The following is a 12,058-nucleotide window of genomic DNA, read 5'->3' on the forward strand; positions in this document are numbered from 1 at the left end:
CCCACTACCCCTGCTCGTGTTCCCTCTCTCGCTGTCTCTCTGTCAAATAAATAAAACCTTTAAAAAAAAAAAAAAAGAAAGAAAGAAGTGAAATAGAAACTAAAAAACATTCGAACAGATCAATGAAATCAGGAGCTGGTTCTTTGAAAAAATCAATAAAATTGATTAACCTCTAGCGAAACTTAACAAGAAAAAAAGAGACAGGACTCAAATACATAGAATCAACAAAGTAAGAGAAGAGAAATAACAACCAACACCACAGAAATACAAACAACTGTAAGAGAATATTATAATAAAATATACGCCAACAAACTGAACAACCCAGGAGAAATGGATAAATACCTAGAAACATATAAACTACTGAAAGAGAAACTGGAAGAAAACAGAAAATTTGAACAAGACCAATTACTAGCAAAGAAACTGAATCAGTAATCAAAACACTCCCAAGAACCAAAAGTCCAGGACCAGATGGCTTAACAGGCAAATTCTATCAAAGAAGGAAGAGTTAATACCTATTCTTCTCAAAGATTCAAAAAACTAGAAAAGGAAGGAAAACTTCCAAATATATTCCATGAGGCTAGCATTACCCTGATACCAAAACCAAACAGACAACACACAAAAAGAAAACTACAGGTCAGTATCTCTGATGAATACATATGCAAATATCCTCAACAAAATACCAGCAAACTGAATCCAACAATACATTAAAAAAAAAAAAATCACCATGGGGTGCCTGGCTGGCTCAGCTAGGAGAGCATGTGACTCTTGATCTCAGGGTCGAGTTCAAACTCCACATAGGGGGTAGAGTTTAGTTAAAAAAATTAAAAATAAAAAGCAATCATTTGCCACAATCAAATGGGATTTATTCACAGGTTCCATGGGTGGCTCAATATTTATGTATCAATCAACGTAATATGCCACATCAATACAGAGAAAGGATAAGAATCACATGATCATTTCAATAGACAGAAAAAATGGATATGACAAAGTACAACATCCATTCATGACAAAAACCCTCAACAAAGTAGGTCTAGAGAGAACAGATCTCAACATAATAAAGGCCACATATACACAAAATCCACAGCTAACATCATCCTCAATGGGGAAAAAGCTTTTCCCCTATGGTCAGGAACAAAACTAGGATGGCCACTCCCACCACTTTTATTCAACACAGTATTGGAAGTCCTAGCCACAGCAATGAGACAACAAAAAGAAATAAAATGCATCCAAATTGGCAAGGAAGAAGTAAAACTTTCACTATTTACAGATGACATGATATCATATAGAGAAAACCCAAAAAGACGCCACCAAAAAACAGCTAGAACTGATAAATGAGTTCAGTAAAGTTGCAGATAACAAAATCATTGCACAGAAATGTTACATTTCTATGCACCAATGAAGCAGCAGAAAGAGAAATTAGGAACATAATCCCATTTACAACTAGACCAAAAATAATGAGATATCTAGGAATAAACCTACCCAAAGAGGTGAAAGACCAGTATTCTAAAAACTATAAAACACTGATGAAAGAAAGTGAAGAGGACACAAAGAAATGGAAAGATGCTGTGCCCATGGACTGGAATAACAAATATTGTTAAAATGTCTATACTACCCGAAGTAATCTACACATTTAATACAGTCTCTATCAAAATACCAACAGCATTTTTCAAAGAACTAGAACAGACAATCCTAAAATTTGTATGGAACCACAAAAAAGCCCAAAATAGCCAAAGCAATCTTGAAAAGCAAAGCTAGAGGCATCACAATTATGAACTTCAAGTTATATCACAAAGCAGTAGTAATCAAAACAGTATAGTACTGGCACAAAACAGAAAACCGAAAATAAAGCCACAACTTATATGGTCAATTAATCTTCGACAAAGCAGGAAAGAATATGCAATGGGAAAAAGAATCTTCAACAAAAGGTGCTGGGAAAACTGGACAGCTACATGCAAAAGAATGAAACTGGCCCACTTTCTTCCACCATACACACAAAAATAAACTCAAAATGGATTAAAGACCCAAATGTGAGACCTGAAACCATAAAAATCCTAGAAGAGAACACAGGCAGTAGTTTCTCTGATATCAACTGTAACATCTTTCTAGATATATGTCCTGAGGCAAGAGAAACAAAAGCAAAAACTATTGGGACTACTCTGTATAGCAAAGTAAACAATCAACAAAACTAAAAGGCAATCTCTGGAATGGAAGAAGATACTTGCAAATGACGTATCTGATAAAGGGTTTGTAACCAAAATATATAAAGTACTTAACAAAAATTCAACACCCATGGGGCAACTGGCTGGCTCATTCAATGGAGCACGCTACTCTTAATCCTGGGGTTGTGAGTTTGTGCCCTACACTGGTTACGGAGATTACTTAAAAATAAAACCTTAGGGGTGCCTGGGTGGCTCAGTTGGTTGGGCATCCAACTCTTGATTTCAGCTTGGGTCATGGTCTCAGGGTCATGGGGTTCAACCCTGCATCAGGCTCTGTGCTCAGCGGGGAGTCTGCTTGTCCCTCTCCCTCCCCCCTCCGCCCCTCACCCCACTCACATGTGCACTCTCTAAAATATATAGAAATCTTAAAAAAAAAATCTAAAACTAAACCTCAACACCCCAAAAATAAATAATCCAACTTAAAAATGGGCAAAGATATGAACAGACATTTCTCCAAAGAAGACATCCAAATGGTCAACACATACATGAAAAGATGCTCATCATCACCTATCAGGGAAATGTAAATCAAAACTACAGTGTGATATCACCTCACACCTATCAGAATGGTTAAAATCAAAAAGAAGTGTTGAAGAGAATGTGGAGAAAGGAAACCCTCTTGTACTATTGATGGGAATGCAAACTGGTGCAGCCACTCTGGAAAACAGTATAGAGGTTTTTCAAATAGTTAAAAATAGAACTATCCTATGACCCAGCAATTGCACCACTAGGTATTTACTCAAAGAACATAAAAACACTAATTCAAAGTCATACATGCAACCCTATATTTATAGCAGCATTATTTACAACAGCCAAATTATGGAAGTAGCCCAAAGTCCACTTGATGAACAGATAAAGAAGATGTGGTACACACACACACACACACACACACACACACACACACAGAGGAATATTATTCAGCCATAAAAAAGAATGGAATCTTGCTATTTGCAACTGCATGGATAGAGCTACAGAGTATAATGCTAAGTGCAATAAGTCAGTCAGAGAAAGACAAATACCAATGATTTCACTCATATGGGGAATTTAAGAAACAAAACAAATGAGCAAAGTGAGAAAAAAGAGAGAGACACAAACCAAGAAACAGACTCTTAACTACAGAGAACTGATGGTTACCACAGGGGAGGTGGACGGGTGGGGGGATGGATGAAATAGGTGACAGGGATTAAGGAGTGCATTTGTGATGAGCACTGGGTGATTAAAATAAAAACTTAAAAAAAAAAAAAAAGAATGCAGCAAAATCCAGACTGTGGGAAGTTACAGAAAAAAAACAGTGAGAATGGTAAACTGTTTATGAAATGAAAAATAAGACAAAAAAAAAAAAAAAAGAAAAAGGAAGACTCATCAAGCAATAACAATATACTGGACTGACTCCAAACAAACAAAAATTTAATGTAATATAAATACTACCTAGATAATTAATGATAAAAAGGAATTACTGTTCAATTTTCTAGGTTTCATAAGGGATACCAATTTGTGGTTATTTATTTTTAATATTTTATTTATTTATTTGACAGAAAGAGACACAGCAAGAGAGGGAACACAAGCAGGTGGAGAGGGAGAGGGAGAAGCAGGCCTCCCACAGAGCAGGGAGCCCGATGCGGGGCTCGATCCCAGAACCCTGGGATCATGACCTGAGCCGAAGGCAGACACTTAACGACTGAGCCACCCAGGTGCCCTGTGGTTATTTTTTTAAAGTTCTCATCTTTTAGGGGCGCCTGCATGGCTCAGTCAGTTAAGTGACTGACTCTTGATCTCAGCTCAGGTCTTGATCTCAGGGTCATGAGTTCAAGCCCCAAGCTGGGCTTCACACTGGGCATGGAGCCTACTATAGATGATAGATAGACAGATAGATAGATAGATAAAGTTCTCATCTTTTACATACTAATATTTTAAAAATGAAATGATATAATGCCTGAGATTTGTTCTAAATAATAAGTGAGAAGGAGAAGAGGAGTAGGGAGCTCCAATGAAACAATACCAGCCATGAGTAGGCAGGAGTTGAAGACAGGCAGTGAGTTCATGGGATTTCTTACACTGTTTTCTCTACTTTTCTAGAAGTCTGAAATTTTCCATAACGAAGTAAGAAAAAAAAAGCTACAAAGAACTGAGATTAGAGCTTCTACTCACACTTCAGGTAAGGCAGAGTTTGAGTTAAAGTTAAGTGCCTACTGAAACAAAAGCATCAACACGGTTTGTAGGAATATAACAGAATCCACAGTGTCTACAACAATGTACAAGATACAATCCAAAATTTCTTGACACAAGATCCAAAAGGAAAATGTGACTCATTATCAGGGGAAAAGACAAAAAAAACGGCAATCCTGAGATGAGCTAGAGCCATTATAACTCAATGAGGTAAAGAAAAATGAAATGAATTAAAAGATAAATTGAATAAAATGTTGGTAAATGGTACTCAGGGACCAAGTATAACTACTGTAACTTTCTGTAAGTCAAACTATTTCAAAATAAAAAGTTAAAAGAGGAGGAAGAGATGGAAGGAAGAATAAGAAAATCTAGAATCATTTTACCTGCAAAATGGTACAGCCACTTTGGAAGACAGCTTGATGGCTTCTTACAAAACTAAACATATTCTTAGCACACAATCCAGCAATCATGACCTTGGTATTTACCCAAAGAAAGTAAAAAAACTTATATTCACACAGAAACCTGCACACAGATGCTTACAGCAGCTTTATTCATAATTGCTAAAACTTGGAAGAAACCAAGATGTCCCTTCAGTAGGTGAATGGATTAATAAACTGTGGTACATCTAGATAATGGAATATTATTCAGCTCTAAAAAGAAATGAGCTATCAAGTGATGAAAAGACACGAGGGAAGCTTAAATGCATATTACTAAGTGAAAGAAGCCAATTTGAAAACACTACTATATGACATTTTGGAAAAGGCAAAACTAAAGATCAGTAAGGATGAACAGGGAGAGCACAGAGGACCTTCAGGGCAGTAAAAATACTTTGTTCTATATTATACATTTGTCCAAACTCATAGAATGTAGAACACCAAGAGAAAACTCTAATGTAAACTATGGACTCTGCCTGATTACAATGGTGTCAAATGTGGATTCATTAGTTGTAACAAATGTACCACTTCCGTGAAAAATGTAGATAGTGGGGCAGAAGGTATATAGGAAATCTGTACCTTCCTCTTAATTTTGTTGTAAACCTAGAACTGCTCTAAAAAAAAGTCTATAGGGTGGCTCAGTCGGTTAAGTGACTGATTCTTGATTTCGGCTCAGGTCATGATCTCAGGGTCATGAGATCGAGCCCCACATTGGGCTCTGCACTGAGCATGGAGCCTGCTTAATATTCTCTCTCTCCTTCTCCTCCCCCACTTGTACGAGTTCTCTCTCTAATAAAAATAAAAATAAAAAATATTTTAAAACTCTATTAAGAAGGTAACAGGATCTGAGCTTGGCGGTGACGGGCAGCCCTCACGTGACCAGGAGCCTATGTCTGCCCGAGTCCCTCTCTCCTGGTCCTTTTTGCCTGTCCAGACACCGTCTGCCTCCTGCCCTTTGGTCGAGGGGAAGAGGAGAAGGAAGTCTGCAGATCTGCAGGTCACAGCAGTGCGCCTCGAGGACTCCTAGAGCAAACCGCCAGGAGAGGTCCAGACCGTCCTGAACACGGAAAAATCCTGCAAAGAAAATGAAGAACAGCCACAGGGTGCACCCAAGATGGATGAGGAGCAGCCTCCTGTGGAGCACTCTCCCAAAAAGCAGTCTCCAGAGGAACCATCTTCCAAGGAGCAGTCCTCAGAGGAGGAGTTCTTTCCCGAGGAGCTCCTTCCCGAGATGCTGGTATCCGAGGAGCACCCTCCTCAGGAGCACCTTTCTGGAAGGGACCTTTTTGAAGAGCGCCCTCCCATGGAGCAGCCTCCTTGTGGAGTGGGAAAACATAAGCTACAAGAAGGAAGCTTTAAAGAGAGGCTAGCTCGCTCTCGCCCGCAATTTAGAGGGGACATACACGGCAGAAATTTAAGCAATGAGGAGATGATAAAGGTAGCAGAGGAGATGGAAGAAATGAAAAGAGTACACAACAAATTGATGGTTATGCACTGGAAGGCGAGACGGAATCGTCCTCATCCTATTTAATGTGTTCGGCCTTTAATTCTGTTTTGCCTGATATAAGTATTGCCACCTGAAGGTTGTATCTTCTCATATACCTTTCCCCATCTCAATCATAACTTTTCGCGTGGTTTTATTCTAGGTGTTTCACTTGTAACTGGCATAAAATTGGGTTTTCCCCACCCACAAGCTGGAAGTTTCCCTTTTCCAATCATGGGTCTCACCCATTTGCATGAAAAGATGTACATTATATATCGTGAAGTGAAAGAAAATTTTCAAAAAGTATATGTTGTATCCCATTTTTGTAAAAAATGTATATTTTATATTAATATGCAAAGAAAAAACTTAAAGTATATACTTAAATGGCTTAACAGTGGCTATCTGAGGTAACAGGTGTTCTGGTTTGTTTTTAATTTTTGCTTCATCGGAACTTCTCATTTGTCAAGACGAACATTTTACTTTTGTTGCAAAAATATATAATGGAAAAACTTTAAAAGCTGTCAATCAGCTTATAAAGACAATGTGGCACTTAATAAATACTTCTCAGAACTTAAAAGTAAAAAAAAAAAAAGTCTATTAAGAAAAGGTCAACTTAAAAAAAGTATAAATATGTTACCAAATTTTATCTAAAATAAAAATCCACTAGGGGCACCTGGCTAACTCAGTTAGTAGAGAATATGACTCTTGATCTCAGGGTTTTAAGTCTGAGTCCCACATTGGACAAAGAGATTACTTAAAAATAAAAATCTTAGGGGTGCCTGGGTGGCTCAGTCGTTAAGTGTCTGCCTTCAGCTTAGGTCATGATCCCAGGGTCCTGGGATCGAGCCCCACATCGGGCTCCCTGCTCAGCGGAAAGCCTGCTTCTCCCTCTCCCGCTCCCCGCTTGTGTTCCCTCTTTCGCTGTGTCTCTCTCTGTCAAATAAATAAATAAAATCTTAAAAAAAAAAATCTTAGAATAAAAATAAAATAACAATTCACTAGATGGGCTTAAGAGCAGAGCAGAAAGAGATGATAAAGAAAAGTCAGTGAACTTATAGATGAACAAGATTATCCAATCTAAAGAAGAGGAAAAAAAGAAAAAGTGAACCTGTGGGATAATATCAAAGAAGCCTAGCATACATGTAATTATTTCTAGCAAGCTAAGAGAAAAATAGTTAAATAAATAATGGCTCCAAATTCCCCAAATTTAGTAAAAGTCATACATTTTCAGATTTAAGAAGCTCAGCAAACCCCAAGCAGGATAAACACAAAGAAAAGCCCATCTAGGCATAATATGGTCAAACTGCTGAAAACCAAAGAAAGAGAAAATCCTGAAAGCAGAGAGAAAAGCAATATATTCCATATATGGGGAAACACTGCTACCAACAGAAAGTTCTCATCAGAAAACTATGGAGACCAGAAGATCCTTAAAGGGTTGAAAAAAATAACTGTAAACCCCCAATCTTGTATCCGGTAAAAATACCCCTCTAGAATGAAGATAAAATCATTTTTCAGAGACAAAGAGAAGTATTTCACCGAAAGACCTGTATAATCAGAAATACTAAGCAAGGGGCACCTGGGTGGCTAAGTCAGTTATATGTCCGACTCTTGGTTTCAGCTCAGGTCAAATTCTCATGGGTCATGAGATACAGCCCTGCACTGGGCTCCTTGCTCAGCAGGGAGTCTGCTTGAAAATTCTCCCCTCCTCCCCCTCCCTCCCCTTGCGCATGCCTTCTCTCTCTCAAATACATAAATAAATCTTAAAAAAAAAAAAAAAAGAAAGAAAAGAAATGCTAAGGGAAAATTTTCACGCTGAAAGAAAATGATACCAGAGGAAAACATACTCAAAAGGGAATGAAGAATTTGGCAATGATAAATATCCAGGTAAACGTAAAAGATTAAGTATCCTGCTGTACAGTTAAATGGGCTACATTCACTATAGCATCCCCTCGTTCTGTATGCATCCAGAATTTGAATGATCTGCAGATGTAAACCTCAAAATGAGACTACTGAGAGGGGACATGACAGCTATTCTTCAAATATTCAAAACCTGTTACGTGTAACTTCTTAAGTAGCACTAAAGTTAATGAGAAATTACAGGGCATCAAATTTCATCTCAATATAAAGAAGAATTTTTCTAAAAACTAGGACTTTGACAGTGGGCTTTCTTGCAAGGTAATGAGCTTCCTGTCAGTAAACAGAGGTTTGATAATTATCTATCTGGGATGCTAGAGTAGGATTATCTTTTAGGATGCTAATCTACTAACTTCTTGATTTATCTAACTCTATGTTGCCCAATACAAAGATATATTACACCAAGCAACTCTGAACACAATCCCTAATATATAAATTTTCTCTTTTGCCTTTTCTATCAACCCCTCTGCAGTCACATCTTTTATTTCCACAATTTTATCTTTTAATTCTAATTTCTAAAAATGCAAATACTATTTTTTAAATGTGTATGGTATCTTACAGGTTATAAAAACAATTCCAAATACATTAGTTCATTTGGACCTTTCAAGATCCTCTGGCTGGAAAGATATATATAAAATTGTTAAGTGTCATAATGACAGTCCCTGAACTACAGCACAGTAAAAGAAATTACAAATCAACTATTCTGGACTGTTGCCTATTTGGATTTGAAAAGCATATTCACTGACTTTATTCTCTTCTGCCACTATATGACCAACGCCTGTATTTAAGACAACCTTTAAATTTTAAGTTAAATGAGTATGACAGAGTTGAGAAACATGCTATTTTTAAGGATATTAATCCCTGGCCTTTAAAACAAAGTGATGGTGTACTTCTACCTATACCCAAAAGGGTACACTAAAAATTACCTGTTGCAGAATCTGACTTTCTATCAGAAGTGGGTGGTGTCTCACAAAGCTCCACATTTCTGGACTGAGAGTTTTCAGAAGTGTTGTTAGGTTCACATGAGGTGGGTGGAGTAGAGACTGAACTTTCTGACTGGCTGCCATTTGCCACCAATGTTTCACCTTTTAATGAGTGCATCTAGGGAGAAAACACATTGGAATTTAATGAACAGGTAAGAATCTAAACCTACCTGGCAGATGAGGCCAAAATATAAGTCAATTGTCTCTACAGGAGGGAAAAGTACTAAACCTTCTAAGTACATGAATCTAAACTGTGTAATCCTACACATGGTATAATCACACTATGGAATTCAACTACAATGTGACAAGAACATAAAAAGATTTTCAAAGCACAATGATTTTCCTTCAAATTAGAATTCTAGGAAAAAAGTTTGAAGCTATCTTAGCCATTTGCCCAAAGAGGACACGAATGAGAAATTGACTAAATTCCTTAAAATGTGTCAAGCAATACAGTTTGGGAACTTAATGTGCAACCTCTCTCTCGCAACAAAGGAATAGTGATGTGTATTAGTAGTTACGTGAGGGAGGAAAGAAGGGAGAGTAAGAAGTCACTCATTAGGTTCAGGTACTTACAACTTCACAATGCTATTTTCAAAACCAATCCAGGAAAATAGTATTTACTACCTTTTAAAAGTTTAATGGCATGGCAGGTTCCTGATTATACAGAGCAGTACCAAAAATATTCCAATGTCAAGTTTCTGACATACCATTTTCCCATGTTTATAATAAAGAAATTCTGTTCCTTCTCACCTGCCGGACTTTGTGAATTCTGGTAACAAGTTCATCTGCAGAAACACTTCCTGCTATTACTTCCAAGGGAATTCCACTGTCTCCAATAAAGAAACTGGATGGAACACACACTACGGGATCTGTACAATTTAATTAAGTCTAACGATTCATGAAGAACAAGGGCATAATTTTATGAAATATTACTGATAAAAAAGAACAAATCTTTGTTAATTTCACAATGTTATCAGCTAACATGTTTACCAAATAATTTCAACTACCTTATCATTATGCTTGTCATGCATGTGATAGATAAACTGATTTATGTTTTATTTGTATTGTATAACTGAGTGGAGAACATCCACTACATTCCCCTCTATTGTCACTTTTACATCTATCTTGCCCCTTAACATTCCAACCAAACTGCTCTATACTGCTTTCCAGATATTGACAATAAAAAAACTCTCTATGATCCCCTTTGCTACAATGTATTATCTCAAAGGACACTTAGTAACATAAATTTTCAATAAACAAGAATGCAAGAGTTCCTAAATAAAAATGAATAATTTCAAAATGTCATGAATTAACCAAAAGAAAGGCAAATCCTCAAGCAAAATATGTATCAAACCAATTCTTTATTGAAAGGATACAGATTTGTGAAAATTGTAGGCAGGCTTCACTGTAAAACAAAATCAAACAGAAAATCACTAGATGCATGCCTTTTCCAAATACTCCGTTGTTTTTATAAAAATGTGCTGAACCAATTAAAATGATTTTTCTGAAAGTACTAGTTCCTTTCACAGTCATCAGGTGGGAGGAGAAAAGTGCAATTCTTATTTTAGAGACCTTTTCTGGTTTGTTTTATAATTTTCGGATTAAAGAGCTACTTGCTCTTGCAACCCACAAACTCGTGGCTGGATCTGGGGACTAAAAATCAAGCAGGTATCTGCCATGTTGCTTCCTCAGCAGCAAGTATACCTCAATACAATATCTTAACTTGTAACAAGAGGCTATTAATGCTTATAACTTACTTGTGCAAAAGATAATACAGTACTTTGTAGTAAGAAATGATTCAAAACAACCTAAATATCCACCAGTAAAAACTAAGCAATCATTAAAAAGATACAAAAAAGTGTATCAAAATGCTACCACTTTTGTAAAAAAGGGGAGGAAAATAAACAAGAATGTAAGAAAGGGGAGGAAAATAGATTTGGTTACTGCAGAGAAGGGAACTGGGTGGTTAGGGACAGGGATAGGTGGGACTTTACATTATGATACAAGTAAGAGATACTAATCACTGTGGGTCAATAATACCAAGAATCAAATTACTGTTTCCAAGAATTAGAAATTTGTTTCATTTTCTGAATATAAACCATGATCATAAAAACATCTGAAAATAGAATGGGAAAGTATAAAGAAAAAAATTACAAAGAGTCCTACCTTCCCAAAACTAACCAAAGTAAACTTTTTTTAAAGATTTATTTGTTTTGGGGGAGGGAGGGGCAACAGGAGAGGAGAGAGAGAATCTTCAAGTAGACTCCCTGCTGAGCACAGAGCCCAACACAGGGCTGTATCCCAGGACCCTGAGATCATGATCTGAGCCGAAATCAAGAGTGGGACCCTTAACCCACTGAGCCACTGAGGCAGGTGCCCCACCAATGTAAACTTCTGATGTATTTCCTACCAGTCTATTTTCAACACAGGCTATCTCTATAAATAAATACACACTAGAATGTTACTAAAACATTAGATAATTTCATAATTACATAATATATAAAATTTACTTTCATCATTTAAGACACATTAGATTCTATCAGCAGGCAGTCCATAATGAAACAAACAGCAACCATCCTATACACAGGTATCCCTGCAACTGCTTTTAGAAATTTGTTTTTAAAAAAGAAAAAAATAAAATTTGTTTTTAAAAATGCTAGATACAGGGCGCCTGGGTGGCTCAGTTGGTTAAGCGACTGCCTTCGGCTCAGGTCATGATCCTGGAGTCCCTGGATCGAGTCCCGCATCGGGCTCCCTGCTCGGCAGGGAGCCTGCTTCTGCCTCTGACCCTCCCCCCTCTCATGTGCTCTCTCTTTCTCATTCTCTCTGTCTCAAATAAATAAATAAAATCTTTAAAAAAAA

The 12,058-nt window shown here is 37.1% G+C and overlaps 2 protein-coding genes across 5 annotated transcripts in view; one reads left to right on the forward strand and one right to left on the reverse strand.

Moving 5' to 3' along the window:
- UBXN4 (UBX domain protein 4) overlaps positions 1-12,058 on the reverse strand; it is a 58,833-nt gene that overhangs the window by 36,362 nt on the left and 10,413 nt on the right. For all 4 annotated transcript variants that reach the window (XM_081814559.1, XM_081814562.1, XM_081814560.1 and 1 more), the window contains exons 3-5: positions 10,573-10,601; positions 9,947-10,065; positions 9,140-9,314 (exon numbers count right to left, since the gene is read on the reverse strand). In XM_081814559.1, coding sequence (XP_081670685.1) covers positions 9,140-9,314; positions 9,947-10,065; positions 10,573-10,601 — 323 coding nt within the window. The remainder of the gene's footprint in view (positions 1-9,139; positions 9,315-9,946; positions 10,066-10,572; positions 10,602-12,058) is intronic.
- Positions 5,302-6,652, forward strand: LOC145720727 (transcription elongation factor A protein-like 1). The gene is made up of 2 exons (XM_081815274.1): positions 5,302-5,337; positions 5,844-6,652. The coding sequence occupies exons 1-2, from the start codon at positions 5,302-5,304 to the stop codon at positions 6,345-6,347; spliced, it is 540 nt and encodes a 179-aa protein (XP_081671400.1). The 3' UTR covers positions 6,348-6,652.

This window comes from Leptonychotes weddellii, chromosome 3 (genome assembly GCF_054177405.1).
Source record: "Leptonychotes weddellii isolate Sample4059 chromosome 3, ASM5417740v2, whole genome shotgun sequence".
Classification (NCBI taxonomy): domain Eukaryota; kingdom Metazoa; phylum Chordata; class Mammalia; order Carnivora; family Phocidae; genus Leptonychotes; species Leptonychotes weddellii.